This window comes from Diabrotica virgifera, chromosome 9 (genome assembly GCF_917563875.1).
Source record: "Diabrotica virgifera virgifera chromosome 9, PGI_DIABVI_V3a".
NCBI classification, from domain to species: domain Eukaryota; kingdom Metazoa; phylum Arthropoda; class Insecta; order Coleoptera; family Chrysomelidae; genus Diabrotica; species Diabrotica virgifera.
This window is the reverse complement of record NC_065451.1, coordinates 67,572,309-67,589,122: the sequence shown is the minus strand read 5'-3', so window position 1 is coordinate 67,589,122 and position 16,814 is coordinate 67,572,309. Positions and strand designations below refer to the sequence as shown.

At 34.5% G+C, this 16,814-nt stretch overlaps 1 protein-coding gene across 1 annotated transcript in view; it reads left to right on the top strand.

Moving 5' to 3' along the window:
• The window catches only part of LOC126892479 (protein NDUFAF4 homolog), a 35,874-nt gene extending 19,261 nt beyond the window's left edge, over nucleotides 1–16,613 (top strand). The window contains exons 3-4 of the mRNA XM_050662012.1: nucleotides 5,939–6,170; nucleotides 16,372–16,613. Coding sequence (XP_050517969.1) covers nucleotides 5,939–6,170; nucleotides 16,372–16,529 — 390 coding nt within the window. The 3' untranslated portion in view covers nucleotides 16,530–16,613. The remainder of the gene's footprint in view (nucleotides 1–5,938; nucleotides 6,171–16,371) is intronic.
• The last annotated feature ends 201 nt before the right edge of the window (nucleotides 16,614–16,814 follow it).

Genomic DNA, 16,814 nt, shown 5'->3' with positions numbered 1-16,814 from the left:
AAACCTACACAAATTACTTTTCAAACATCGTACTAGCCGATGTTTCATTCAAAAAAATCTCAAATATTTTATTCAAATGATATGCGGTCTCAAAAAATGTAATTTTTGACAACTTCATAGTTTTGTAGAATAACTACCACATTTAAGAGGATATTACTCTATACCCTATTCCACGAACATACGCCTGTTTTGGATTACTTCGACAACGAATATTTTACTGTGCAAAATAAGAAGAACGAAAGTAAATTGCAAATTACATTGTTGTTTATTGGAATAATTATTAGCGCCATTTACTTTCGTACTTCTTATGTTGCACAGTAAAATATTCGTTGTCGAAGTAATCCAAAACAGGCGTATGTTCGTGGAATGGCCCATAGTTTAAAGGGCTATATTACAATTTTATATGTTTTTTAAAGATGTAGATTTTAAAATGCACTAAATTATTTTAGTTTGAAAATGAAATAAACAACTTCTTTTTGAGAAAATTAACAAAAATAAAATAATATCAATTAAAAAATGTTTATACAAAGTCATAAAAGTTTTTTCTATACAACACTTAAATACATTTAATATTAAACTTGAAAAATAATAAATATTCTTTTGATGGGCTCTTTACTTACAGTGTTTGCGTAACTTGGAACCGATGGAAACTTTTTTATTATCAATTTTACGAAAAAAAGTTATTCTTCATAAAACGCTCTGCATGGTATAAAATCTAAGATACAACCATCAGTTATAAAATCAATTTTATACAATATATGTCAAGAAGTATTTTTCACTCAATACAAAACAATATTTCACTCAAGAGTAAAGAACCTTTATATTTGACAATATTGAAAAGTGTTATTATAAAAAGTTGTTTAGAATTAAAAACTATTTTTCAATATGCAATTACAGTAAAACCTGGGGGGGTACAGACTAATTGGGGGGATGGGTTGTCTGTTAAAGCCGAAAGTCCATTATATAAAATTAGGTTTAAAATGAATCAAAAAATCTTTTTTTTTGAAAGTTTGTAAGTACTTATTTACATTTAGATATAAATAAAAAATACAAAGGACAAACAAAATTCTATTTAACTCGGATATTTTTTGTTTTGGTTTCACTTTTGAAATTTGCACTGTTTTTGATTATAAAAATAAAAATCTCTCTAAAATTATGAATTAGAAATATGTCCTTACGTTTGTATTACGCTGTAATAAAAAATTTATTGAAATTCATTGTAAAATACAGCATTTGGGGTCCAGGGAGACCCCGTTTGTATGCAATATAATATATTGGTATGGGACGGGATAAACATGTGTAATATTAACAGGACGTTTTTAATTTTTTTACATTTTTGTCCGGGTTTTGTGTCCGTTATATTCGAAGTCCGTTAAATAGAGGTCCGTTATATCGAGGTTATACTGTACATCTTTCTAATTGAAATGTTGTGAACTATATAGGTAGGTATGTACTTTACTCTTGAGCGAAATTCATATTTTTTGACATACCTCATATAAAATTGATAAAACATGATAATTGCATCTTAGTTTTTAGGCTATGCAGAGCTTTTTATAAAGAATCACTTTTTTTCGTAAAATTAATAATAAAATACACTGTCATAAGCAGCTTTAAAATCGACAAAAATATGGTACATATCTATGTTAAACTCTTGCGCTTTTTCCAGGATCTGTCGTAGTGTAAAGATCTGGTTAATGGTTGAACGTCCACGCCTGAATCCTGCCTGATATTCTCCTAGAAACGTTTCGGTATGCTTCGGTATTGCTTATGACAGTGTATTAAGACCAAGTCTCTACAACGCTATGAATGAGTTAGGAATTCCAAAAAAACTCATATGCATGATAAAAGTGACAATGGCGAAGATGATATCAGCAGTAAAAATTCAAAACGACTCGTCAACCCCATTTGAAATACATAGGGGTTAAGGCAGGGAGATGCGCTGGCGTGTCAACTTTTTAATGTAGCATTAGAAAAAGTCGTACGAGACGCTAATATAGATAGCAGAGGAACAATATTCAATAGATCTGTCCAAATTCTAGCATATGCAGACGACGTGGACATTATAACAAGAACCAGAGCGAGAACTGCGGAAATCCTAACCGAGCTAGTAGCAGCAGCAGAACAAATGGGGTTACATATAAATCGAAATAAAAGAAAATTCATGGCGACTAACACAAACACAAGAGCTGGAAATGTTGACGCAGATCTAATCGTCAATGACCAAAACTTCGAAGCGGTCAAAGAGTTCATATATCTAGGGACATCGGTTAACCGGTTAACCCCAATAATAACACATCAGAGGAAATAAAAAGACGAATAATAATTGCAAACAGGTGTTATCATAGTCTATCAAAGTACTTAGCTAACAAACGTCTGTCTCAAAAAACTCGTATAAGGCTGTATAGAACATTGATAGTCCCCGTTCTCACATATGGATCAGAGGCATGGACGCTAACTAAAACAGATGAATCCGCTCTGTCGATTTTTGAAAGAAAGGTGCTACGTAAGATATTCGGAGCGGTCTGTGAGTACGGAATATGGAGGCGTCGATATAACTTTGAACTGCAGAATATCTACAAGCATACGTTTGGTGGAAAAGATATTATCACTATAATTAAGCGAAACTGCCTGCAGTGGGCGGGACATGTAGCCCGGGCCCCTGAATCGAACATGATAAAAAAGATTCTAACAGCACAACCCGTGGGAATGAGAAGACGGGGTAGACCAAAGCTGAGGTGGATGGACAGGGTAACACAGGATGCCGAGAAGATCGGAGTCGGCAACTGGAAAATGCAAGCAAGGGACAGAACAGAATGGCGTAGAAAGCTTGAGAAGGTCGAGGCCCTTTAAGGGCTGTAGCACCAAGATGATGATAATAATAAAATAGTTACCTACCATAATAATTGTAATAGAATGATGTTAGGTATTCGTAATTTTTAGAAACATTTGCAATTTTTTGTTTCATTTAGAAGGATGTATGTAATTGCATATTAAACCATAGTTTTTAAGTATCTACAAACAACTTTTCATAATAAAAATTTTCGATATTGTGAAATAATATAAAAGTACTTTACTCTTGAACGAATTTCAAATTTTTTGACATAATATGCAGAGCATATTATGAAGAATACCTTTTTTTTCATAAAATTGATAATAAAAAAGTTTCCCATATGGTTCCTAGCTATGCAGACATAGGTAGGTAGGTACTATTATAAAGAGCTCAAATAATTGAATTTTCAAATTGTAATGTTTCGGATTCAGAATAATGAACAACAATATAAAAACATTTTTGATCAAAGTGAAATGGCAAATGGGCAAAGGGAAATTTTTCACAGATATTTGTAAAATGATTTATACAAATCCGCTTTTATTGTTTAAACAATTAGCGGCTAAATCTGTGAGTAGAACTCTTTACTTTAAAATATTTATGAACTAAAAAAAGTTTTAGGAAAATATAAGCTTGTTTGATTTTTTCCGAAACCATGCATGTTTTCGATCTACATTGACTCCCCTATATATGTCTCCAATTCGGGTGGGTAGAAGAATGAAAGAAAAGCATTTAATGATCGTTAGAAGACATACCTAGAGATAGTTTTACTTAAATTCAGGAGTTTTAGCAGAGGCGTAGCTACCACCGTATCAGCCGTATCAATTATACGGGTCTCCCGACATTCAGGGGCCCCGGCGCGTCATATCGAAACAAAAGTTCCATTTAAAAAATTGAACAAACTATTCTACAATTTCACTCTTAAAACGCTTTGAAACAGTGTGTATTGTTTGGATATCCACATTTTCATGTAATGTATTCTTTATCTATCTTATTATAAATTGTATATACCTGTGTATATATATTTGCCGCCGCTCGCGGTTATTCCATAACAACAGCTTTTTTGTTTTCAAGCTACATTTCATTGTCCATTCACCGTTGGTTGAGTGTGAGACACTGTATAATGTATAATGCCAGATTGCAATTTTTGTAATCGCTATACCTTTGAATATTTTTGAAACAGTGCGTATTGTTTGGGTATATTCTGCTGTAATCTATTCTTTATCTATATATTGTATTATACAGTGAGTGATGAGCGCACTAATTACCGGCAAAATAACGCAAAAGATGGAAAACATATTAAGTTGTGAGATAAAGAGATGAACCTAGTGGAGGTGTTAAATTGAGCGATAGTAACTTATAGATTGACATTATATTTATTGTTTCTCACCTTTAGACGTAATGCCACTGTCACAGTGACAGTTTTAGTTGACATACTGCTCTAATACGTCTAAAGGTGGGAAACAATCAATATAATGTAAATTTATGTGTTACCATCGCTAAATTTAACAACTCTACTAGTTTTATTTCTTTTTATCTCACAATTTAATATGTTTTCCATCTTTTGCGCTATTTTGCCGGTTATTAGCACGCTCATCACTGTATACATTTCTACGGGATTCGAGGTAACAACTGGTTAGAGCAAATAATACTGACTTTAGTCTCACATACAATATATGTGAGGTACCACAGGGTTCAGTATTGGTTCCTGTACTTTTTCTTGTCTTTATAAATGACATCACTAATTTAAAAATCGATGGAAACATTGTTCTTTTTGCTGATGATACGAGTATCATTTGGAGCAACTCAAATATTGCAACTCTTCAAACTATAGTTTCTGATTTTCTTACAATGAAAACCTGGTTCGATCCTAATTTACTCTCTTTTAAGGTGGATAAGACAGTAGCATTATTCAGCCCTTTCTTCTTAATAACGGCCAGGTTAGTACCGTTGATTCAGTAAAATTTCTTGGTAGTTTTTTAGACAGCAAACTTAAAGGGTCCCTTCTTATCGGTTTGTTAAGTAAGAAACTCCCCTCAGCTTTTTATGCAATAAGATCTGTTTCGAAGGAAATCAATTTAGCATCTTCCAGAATAACTTATTTTTCTTTGTTCGAGTCTCATCTTCGATATGGTCTTCCTTTTTGGGGTTCTAGTACAGCTGCCGAGTCCGATATTATTTTAAAATTACAAAAAAGAGCAATTAGGTATCTGTTTGGATACCCTATTGCAGCTCAATACAACAACACATTGCAGAAGCTACTTGTTTGATTGCTTAATTTGTAAACACCTAAGTACATAAATATTTTTCTAGCATGACCTAACAATGACTACTCCACCAAAAATTCAACTCTTGATGTTTATTTACCGATCCCGTTCACTAAGTTATACTGCAACATCTTTCCCCAAGTTCTGTAAAATGACAAAAGACTATCGTTCTGAAAGTCCATAGTATTCGGAAGAAGAGTTTCTTATAACTAAGAAAGTACATTTTTTACCCTTATGTACAAGTAACTAAAGTATTTTTATCTATATTTGGATGTGATGCGGAGAACTTATTAGTTCCTAAGATTGTATTATGTAATTTGAAATTTATTTAAATTTTCAAATAGACTGTTTTTGTTTTAGTTTATTATCTTTTATTTTGTAATATTGACGATTTAGGTAATTTCAGTAAACTGTATTTGTTGTTTTTTTCTTCTCTTTGTAATCTTTGTAGATAAAATTGTAAAACTTTCGGTGTAGATTTCTGTTCTAATCTATACAAGCGTTTTTGCTGTTTTGTTAAACATTTTTTTAGCACTAGCCCATATCAGTCGTGGAAAAGGGCCCCGCGACAAACTTTTATAGGGGGCTCCTGTGGGGCTAGCTACGCCACTGAGTTTTAGTGCATATTACATGTGGAAAAGTGTCCATTTGATAGTGATTTTTCTTTCTCTATCTCTATCTCTCTCTATATCTATCTCTATCTCTCTATCTATCTCTCTCTCTCTCTCTCTCTCTCTCTCTCTCTCTCTCTCTCTCTCTCTCTCTCACTCTTTCTCTCACTCACTCACTCACTCATTCACTCACTCAATACCAATAAAAAATAAAGTAAGTAATACTTTTGCAGCAAAACATTAATATTAAGCAAGAAGCAAATCCAAACCGGCCTCTACCAACAGATAGAAGCCAAGTAGAACCTTCCTTATATGGAATAAAAGAGCCTGAGCCCAATAAAGTACCAATAGGAAAAGTTACATTAGGAAATGTATTAGAATTTATATCAAAATATCAGGGAGATCCGAAAAATTATAATGCAAAAGTGATAGCGGATAAGTTCACCTTGCAAGAGCAAACAGTCCGTAAGTAACTTCACATATTTTTAAAGATTTTGTATTCCAGTTAGAGATTGCAATTGCTGGACCCAGCATCCTGGATCCAGCTTTTTTTTACACGTGTTGGATCACATGTTGTTTTACATGTTGGATCCAGCAAACCGTGCTGGATCCACAGCCGGATCCGCAAACGTGTCAAATTCGAAATAATAAATAAATAATTTATTTACCCTTTTTGTCATACATTTATGAAGGTAAGTCAATATACAGTGTGTCAATTTTAAAACTTACAATGGGCTATATCTCACGAACAAAAGCTGATATCGAAAAATGCTTGAAACCGTTTCTAGGATAGTAAGTGCGATGTCACATTATGCGTTTTGACCGGATGCGGTGGAGACGCATCCGTTTTCAACGCTACCGAACCGACCTGTCACACTATACGTTTAGTCTGGTGCAGTTGTAAGCGCGTACCGATGTCTCAAAACGCATCCGTTTCCAACGCAACCGAACCAACCTGTCACACTATGCGTTTTGACTGGATGCTGTGGAAACGCATCCGGTCAAAACGCATAATGTGGCATCGACCTAAGGGGGAACTAAAATGACATGAAAGAGAACTCACCCTCATCAACCCCCTAGGGCCCTCCCACCACAATCAAAAAAGTTTAAATTGCAAACCCCTACTTGTGATACATCATTGAAAAGTCTATAAAAAATTCTATACAATGGTATAAATAATAATTATACAGGGTGAAGCAATATTTGTGAAACTTTGGCTTAAATGAAAAATTTAATAAGGTTTTTGTTGAACTACAAATTTGTTAAAAATGTCAATTAAATAAATGTTCGAAGTGGCTTCCGTGTAAACAATAATACAGCCTATTTTCAAATTCTGCACGAACTTTGGCAAATGTTGTTCTTGTAATAGCGCGACATGCTTGCGTAATTCTTTCTCACAATTCCTCAAGTGACGCAGGTTGAGTTTTATAAACAACTGACTTGAGGTAACCCCATAGAAAAAAGTCAGGTGGCGGTAAGTCTGGTGATCTCGGTGGCCACTCAATAGGACCTCTCCTTCCAAACCATTTGTTCTAATAATTAGTATCTAACCAGTGCCTAACTGGAGCTGCATAGTGAGGAGGTGCTCCATCTTTTTGGAAGTGCAGCAAATCTTCGTCTAGAGTTAGGTTGCCTTGGTCGTCCCTTTGGTTCTCTAATTCATGCACAATTAAAGGTTCGGTGGTGTTTTCCAGCATATCGAGATAAATGTCGCCACTTAAATTGCCTGGTATGAACAAGGGGCCAAATATAGCATCGCCTAATATTTCTGCCCAAACATTCAGTTTTTCAGGATATTGAGTGTGACCTTCTCTGAATCGATGCGGGTTCGCATCACTCCAGTACCGACAGTTTTGTTTATTTACATTACCATTCAGCATAAAAGTACATTCATCAGTGAAACAAATATTTTTTAACAATCTCGGTTCAACGCGAATTCTTTCAGTCACGAGTTCACAAAACTCAATTCGTCGGTCTGGATCATCATCGCCTAATTCTTGAAGAATTTGTATTTTGTACGGACGAAACTTATGTAATTTCAACACCTTTCTAACCGACTCATGTGAAAGTCCTGTAATTGCAGATACTTGACGTGTTGATGCAGTAGGCTCTATTGCAAAATTTCCAAGGACCTCAATTTGGGATGCCTCATTCAGTAATCTTGGGGCATCCTTTTTTTATTTTGCACTGATCCCGTTTCTCTAAACTTTTCAACTAAATCGCGGACGTACACGTGACTTAAATTTTTGTCCGGATGCCTTTCATTAAATATTTGAGCTGTTCGTAAATAACACTGGTTCTGGGACGCAAATATGAAAATGATCTCCACGCGTTCAGGTATACTGTAAACCATCGTGACAACTACAGCTTAACGACAGTACCGATCGTACAAATGATGAAAACTAATGACATTTAAAGGTCTCAAATAAACCAAAAATTATTGTCTGGCAGAAACCAAAAAACAGATGTTTTTAACTTGTTTTGCAAAAAGGGCAAATTAGGTTTTTATACAAAAAATGTACCGACGAACATTAGGGGGTTGATGAGGGTGAGTTCTCTTTCTTGTCATTTTAGTTCCCCGTACTTTCCTAGAAACGGTTTCAAGCATTTTTCAATATCAGCTTTTGTTCGTGAGATATAGCCCATTGTAAGTTTTAAAATTGACACACTGTATAGCATTACATAATAATTATAAAAATTACAAAAAATCATGTTGCATACTTTAAATATAAGAAAAAAAACACAGAAATAATATTCCGTAACTCAAAATCGCCAAAAATTTTAGTCACAACGTTATTCTACGCAGGGGTCGACTCGACATATTTCAAAAATCGTCATATTTTGCATCTTAAAAGAATTATCGCTTTTATAAGACGTTCATTATATAATGTATGAAACTGAAACTGATAATTTCTAACTGTTCGTTAGAAAAAATATTCCTATGAGATTTTTTTGCATAATCACATTCGTGAGACATCCCAGAATAAGGTTCAAGAAGTCGCCCACGCGAAAAGTGGTCCAAATTTTTTTTAACAAATTTTTTTGTTAGGTTTTTTGGACCATTCTGGACAAAAAAGGTCTCTTGTAATTTTTCTCTAAAGTTGATCGTTTTAATCAAAGTTAAAAGCCCCCCTACAAGATCCTGAAGAATTTTTTGTCATTATTTTGTTACTAAGCTGTTATAATAATGAGCGCCTGCACGTATTAGGCGGCCGTCTATGGTGAGTGCGAGAGAGATGCCATTCCGGCAGTCCAATGGGGAATTTTACTCGCACTCACATTTACAGCCGCGTCAATACGATCTTACAGCTTATTGTTAATAATTAAAAATAACAGCTTAGTAATAAATTAATGACACAAATTTCTTCAGGATCATGTAGGGGGGGGGGCTTTAAATTTGATTTAGTCACTTTCTGACTTTCTAAATAATAATTTTTAACCGAGGTATTAAGTCTTAAAAATGGCTATTTTCGCGTTTTTCAAATTTTAAATTGCTTATAACGCGAAAACTATCAACTTTAGAGAAAAATTACAAGAGATCTTTTTTATCCAGAATGGTCCAAAAAACCTAACAAAAATTTGTACTGGCCAAAAATATTAATTTTTGTAATTTGATTAAAAAAAATTGTTAAACAAAATTTGGACCACTTTTCGCGTGGGCGACTTCTTGAACCTTATTCTGGGGTGTATTACAAATGTGATTATGCAAAAAAATCTCATGTGAATATTTTTTCCAACGAACCCGCCGTTTGCGCCTGATCTATAAGCAGTTAAAAACACAAAAGAGAAATAACGAATGCATGTGGCGGAAATGAGAATATTTAGATGGATGAGTGGAGTGACAAAAAAAGATAAAATTAAAAATGGGCATATTAGTGGAAGGCTAGGAGAGGTGCCACCAATTGATGCCAAAATGACAGAGCATATTATGTTAAGATGGTTTGGTCATGTTCAACGTCGAGACGTTAATCACCCAATACGAAGAATTGCTGATCTGCGGGTTCCTGGAAGGAGTAGAGAGGAAGACCTGAGGGGAGACGCTTAGGCAGGATATGACGGCAATGAAGACTTCTGAAGAAATCTAATTAGGAAAGAATGATACCTGCTTGAGCTATTTGGTGTTTATTTACACCGAAATAAAAATGTACATAATTTTTAGTACATAGAATATGTACTAAACATTCACTACCCCTTTTCTTTTTCATTGTCTTTGATAGGATGGGTATGTCAAGATTTAAAAAATTACCCCAGGTGAGTAGGATGAATCCAGAATCTCACACTGATTTATTAGTCTGTCCCCCCACGAATTCGGATTGGGGGGGGGGCAAAACCTTGACTCAGAGACTACTTAAGATGAATGTCGCAACGTACAATGCTCGAACGCTACTATCGGATGCCAAGATCACTGAAATGGAGATGGAAAAGATCAGGTGGGACGTAATTGGGCTCTGTGAGGTAAGAAGATATGGTGAACACCTACAGACACTAAAATCTGGCCATATATTCTATCACGTTGGTGAAGAGAACAAATCAGTGGGAGGTGTAGGTTTCCTCATAAATAAACGGCTTTACAGCAGAATATACACCTGTATAATATACACCATTCTAAAGCTAAACGACAGATACAACATCAAAATAATACAGGCTTATGCACCTACCACAGACCGCAGCGAAGAGGAAATAGACATTTTCTATGACGAAGTAACGAAAGCCCTGAAAGAAAATCATACCCATTTTACAATCCTATGTGGTGATACGAATGCAAAAATTGGCATGAATCCGATCCGTCAGAATTTGCACTTGGAAACTTCGGCAGCGATAGAAGAAATGAACGCGGACAAACTTTATTAAACTATCTCCTTCAGAACAAATTATCTGAAATGAATACAAACAAAAAAAGTCATAGATGTTTTTTACGTCAAAAAACATTATAGAAGGTGGACATGGAGAAGCCCGGAAGGGAAAACGCAAAATGAAATTGACTATATAATTACAGACAAAAAATTTATAGTTAAGATGTCACTGTCCTAAACAGCTTCACAACAGGAAGTGATCACAGAATGGTTCGCGTTAGAATAGAAATTAACATCGACAAAGAGAGAACTAAACTAATAAGAAAGAAACAAATGAAAGCATGGTCACAACCAAAAAATGAAACAGAGTTTGCAGATCATATAACTGTACATCTACAAAACAGTCCCCATACAAATGATATAAATCAGCTAAATAAATTAATTACTAATATAGCAGAAGCTCAAAGGAAATATTGTACGGTCAACAAGAGAGAGGAGAGAATCACTGCTAACACCAAACTTAAAATGGAAGAAAGAAGAGAAATGCTAAAAGATAAGAATATAGAACAACAAAGCTTAAATAAAATAAACAAAGAGGTCTCTAAAGCTATTAGAAAGGACATAAGGGCATATAAAAATGAGAAAATCTCGCAGACAATCGAGCATAACAAGAGCAGAAAGATATTAAGAAGGAAATTGACGAACAGCAGAAAAGAAATTATTAGAATCAAGGGAAAAAATGGCAAACTAACATCCAATAGAGAGGAAATGCTAGAGGTAGTGGAAGACTTCTATAAAACACTATATACAAATAAACTTGACTTAAACCCGACAGAACATACAGAACAAAAAATTATGAATCAAGGTTCAGAGGATATTCCCGAGATAACAACGGCTGAAATCTATCATGCTTTAAAGAAAATGAAAAATAACAAAGCACAAGGAGAGGATGGAGTAGTGGCAGACGCGCTAAAAATCGGAGGCTCTGCTCTCATCAGGGCAATCAAACACCTTTTCAATATATGCTTAGAAACCCAAGCCAAACCAGCTGAATGGAATAATTCTGTAACGCTCCTCATACATAAGAAAGGAGATAAAACCGACCTCGAAAACTATAGGCCAATTAGTCTTCTAAACCACCTGTATAAATTGTTTGCTCGAATAATCACTGCCAGAATTGAGAACAAGCTAGAAACATGCCAACCGAGAGAACAGGCAGGTTTCCGCCCTGGGTATGGTACAAATGACCATCTAACTTGCCTAAAGGTCCTAATCGAAAAAACTGTGGAGTACAACCGGCCGCTAGTTCTAGTATTTGTTGACTACAAAAAGCCTTTGACACTATCGAAATGGTAGCCATCTTAAGAGCTTTGAGAGATTGTAGAATCGACTACCGATATTCCAACATTATTCAACATATATATGAAAATGCCACAACAGCAATAAACCTCTATACCCAAACTCAACAAATAAAACTAAAAAGGGGAGTTAGACAAGGAGACAACATGTCACCAAAACTATTCAATGCCGTAATGCAGCATGCATTCCAGATGTTAGAATGGGAAAACAGAGGTTTGAATGTCGATGGCGAAAGGCTGAACCACCTACGATTTGCAGATGATATAGTTTTAATAACCGACGACTTAATGGTAGGGGAGCCCAAGCGGGGATTTTTGCAGTTACTCGAGCGCGTCAGATTAGGATATGGGGAGAAACCTGGTACCCTGCAGATGTATCCCTACCATATATTGGCTCTTAACACAGGAGAGTTCGTTAAGGGGGGCCCGAAAAAAAAAATCTATCCTTAAAATAACTCGAAATTGTCAGATTAAGATAAGGTAAGTTAAGTAGATGCAAAAGAGTTTATATTTCAAAAATCTGACGATTTGAGCAGGGCGTAAGAAAATGGGTGAGTCCCAAAATTTCACAAGAAAAAAGCGAATATTTCGCGAAATAATTGACAGATCGAAAAAATAAAAAATACGTGCTCAATATTTTTTAAAAATCTATCGAATGATACCAAACACGACTTCCCAGGGAGAGGGGTGGGGGGGTAAATTTAATACTTTAAATACGAATCCCGCGATATTTCGCGAAATGAACATCAGATCGAAAAACTGTAAAACACACGTATTCAATATTTTTGAAAAATCTATCGAATGGCACCAAACACGACCCCCACGGAGATGGGGTGGGGGGTTACTTTAAAATCTTAAAAGTAGGAGCCCCCATTTTTTATTGCAGATTTTTATTCCTTACGTAAAAATAAGTAACTTTTATTCGAAACATTTTTTCGAATTATGGATAGGTGGCGTTATAATCTAACAAATCGATTGTTGAAAATGGAAAATTAAATTAGAAAATGGCAAGCGCCCACTAAAATGGAAAACTTTACTTAACTTTTTTTGGTTTTACGACCTACTCTTCCCAACCCAATAGGTCCCCATAACGCTCGAGTGACTGCACATTTAGCTTACTTTGCTCCCCTACCATAAAGGAAGCCCACGAAATGCTGCAAGAACTACAACGAGTTTCTCAAAAAGTAGGGTTGGAAATAAACTTTGGGAAAACTAAAATGATGACCAATTTAGTACCTAGCGGACTACTGACACTAGAAAACTGCCATATCGAAACAGTTCACATATACATCTATCTGGGCCACGAATTACAAATAAGTAGAGACAACCAAACATGCGAATTATCTAGAAAAGTAGCTTTAGGATGGGCAGCGTATGGCAAACTAAGAGAGGTGTTCAAGGAAAACATCCCAATAAAGCTAAAAAGAAAAGCATTTAACCAGTGCGTACTTATGGAGCTGAAACACTGACATTGACTAAAACATCAATAAGAAAATTACAAGTGGCACAACGAAAAATGGAAAGATCCATGCTTGGCCTAACTTTGAGAGACATAATACGAAATAATGAGTTACGGCGAAGAACTGAAGTGGAAGACATCATAAAGCGCATTACGAAGTTGAAGTGGAATTCAAGAATCTAAGATGGACAAGGAAGATCTTAGAGTGGCGGCCAAGGGCGGACAAACGAAGTCGTGGAAGACCACCTACCAGATGGACCGACGATATTAAGAGAATAGCGACAAACTGGATTGCAGCTGCCCAGGATAGAAGGGTGGAGACATCTTGAGGAGGCCTATGTCCGACAGTGGACAAATTTGGCTGTGTGATGATGATGATGATAGGATGGGTATACCTATTTTTTGGTTTATCATTTCTTACAGCAGCGAAAGAGATGCGTCATTCCAGCAGTCCAATGGTGAATCTCACTCGAACTCACATTGATGGCCGCCTCAATACGCGCTTAGCGCTCATGGTTAACAATTAAAAATAACCGCCTAGTAATACAATAATGACACAAATTTCTTCAGGATCTTTTAGGTCAATTTATAACCTACATAATAATAATTTTTAACCGAGTTATTACGCCTTGAAATGATCGTTTTCAAATTTTTCAAATTTTAAATTACGTATAACTCGACAACAATCAATTTTAGAGAAAAATCACAATGACCGTTTTTGCTTCGAATGACCCAAGAGATCTAAAAAAAATATGTCCGAAGAGAATTTTTTTTTGTCAATTTGTTTAAAAAAATTGTTTAAACAATTTTTCGACCACGGTGCCGCCTGGCACCCTGTGGATTTGTTATAAGGACATCTTTTTGAGTAAGTTTGTGCAAAAAAATCGAATCGGAATAATTTACCTAACGGGGGCGACGATACACCTTAACTACATACAGTATGTCCCTGTAAGTTGTATTCATATGGAAAACTTTTTTATTATTAATTTTACGAAAAAAAAATCATCATCATCATCACTGGCTCGACAACCCTTTCTGGGTCTTGGCCTGTTCCAGGATTCTTCTCCATTCTGATCTGTTTCGTGCTTTTTTTTCTCCAGTTTTTTTATTTTAAGGTTATTATATCATTTTCTATTTGTTCTAAATATCTCAGCTTCGGTCTTCCTCTTGTTCTTTTTCCTACTGGCATCTGTTTGAATATTTTGTTTGGTATTTCGCCTTCTTCCATTCTTTCTACATGTCCCATCCAACTCAGCCGTCCTATTTTAATGAATGTTATGATATCCGGATCCTGGTATATTTTGTATAGTTCAAAGTTGTACCTTCTTCGGCAAATTTTCGCCGTTTTCTTTTATGCCCTTATATATGTGTCGCAAGATTTTTCTTTCAAAGGTGGCTAGCAATGTTTCCTCTCTTTTAGTGAGTGTCCAGATTTCTGAGCCGTATGTGAGTACCGGTCTTGTTAAGGTTTTTTATATTTGGCATTTTGTTTTTCTTGCGACGTTATCTGATCTTAGTTGCCGAATTAAGCCATGATAACTTTTATTGGCAATAAATATTCGCCTCTTCACTTTCTCCGCAACGATATTATCAGACGTGACTAGGGATCCCAAGTATGTAAAGTTTTTTACCCCCTCAATGTTGTATTCTCCTAGTGTTATATTTTGTGGCTCCCTTATTTCTGCGTTTTTACTTACCTGCATATATTTTGTTTTGTTCTGGTTGATTTTAAGGCCACGAAAAAAAGTTATCCTTTATAAAAAGTTATGCATGGTCCAAAACCCAAGATTCAACCATCAGATATCAAATTTTATGAATGTTATACGAAGTATGTCAAAAAATGTTGAACAGGTTGCATATGTGAGTTCATTTTAAATGAAGTAAAAAAAGACAGACAGAGTACGTCTGTCTTTTTTACTTCGTATGTCAAAAAGTTGGAATTTCACTCAAGAGTAAAGTAGCTTTATTTTTCACAATATTGAAAATTGCTATTATGAAAAGTTGTTTGGAATTAAAAACTATATTCTAATATGCAATTACATCCTTCTAATTGAAAAATTTTTTTTTTTTAAATTATGGATAACTATTATTTTCAGTTATTTCAATTCTGATAACTCTTTTATTATTAATTTTACGAAAAAAAGTGATTCTTAATAAAAGTTCTGGATAGTCTAAAACCTAAAATACAACCATCTCATATCAAATTTTATCAATTTCATACGAGGTATGTCAAAAAAGATAAATTTAGATCAAAAGTAAATTACCTTTATAGTTCAGAATATTTCAATTAGAAGGATGTAATTACATACTGAAACATAGTTTTTAATTCTAAATAACTTTTCATAATAACAATTTTCGATATTGTGAAAAATAAACGTATTTTACTCTTGAGCGAAATTCATATTTTTTTGACATTGTACCTCGTATAAAATTGATAAAATGTTGATATAAGATGGTTGTATTTTAGGGTTTAGACCATGTAGAACTTTTTATTAAGAATCACTTTTTTCCGTAAAATTAATAATAAAAGAGTTATCTGAATTAAAATAACCAAAAATAATGTTGGTTATCCATAATTTTTCAAAAAAAATCAATTAGAAGGATCTAATTGCATATTAGAATATAGTTTTTAATTCCAAACAACTTTTCATAATAGCAATTTTCAATATTGTGAAAAATAAAGCTACTTTACTCTTGAGTGAAATTCAAACTTTTTGACATATCTCCTATAATATTCAAATAATTTGATATTTGATGGTTAAATCTTAGGTTTTGGACCATGCAGATGTTTTTAATAAAGAATAACTTTTTTTCGCAAAATTAATAATAAAAAAGTTTTCCATATGGATACAACTTACAGGGACATACTGTATATTGCTGTTATTTGGTACAATTGATAACACCGAGCTGGTGAAAAAGTCTATTACTAGCATCTTTTTTGTTTTCATACTGCCGTCCGTTATGTTCACGTTTTTTCTGGAATGACGTGGTTTTTGTTTTTTTCCTAATTTTGTGTTGACTTAGGTAATTATGTGTTGATACCTTAATGTTTTTAGGAAATATATTGAAGTATTTTAGAGTCTTTGAGGTATACCTACCCCAAGAAAGAACAAAAACTAATGCAAAATTCGTAGGACCCAGTTTGCCAAGAGTTCATATAATCAAGGAGTTTAAGAAGCAGCTACCAAAACCTGACTCTGAAGGAAAAACATAGTCGTAGTGTTGCTGAAATTAGGAATTTTTAATTAATTGTTGTAGTATTTATCTTGTTTTAAATAAATAATGAAAATTTAACAAATTTGGTTTATTTATTTGAATTTATTAAAGTTGTGGAGGACGCTAAATAAACCAGGAGCTCATACCGCACTTCTGCAAGAACTAAAAAGATATAAGCTCATGATTACTGCCCTTCAGGAGACAAGATGGCTGGGGAAAGGTGTCAGGGATACTAAAACGCTCACAATTCTATACAGTGGGAAGCACAGAAGGTAGAGTTGCA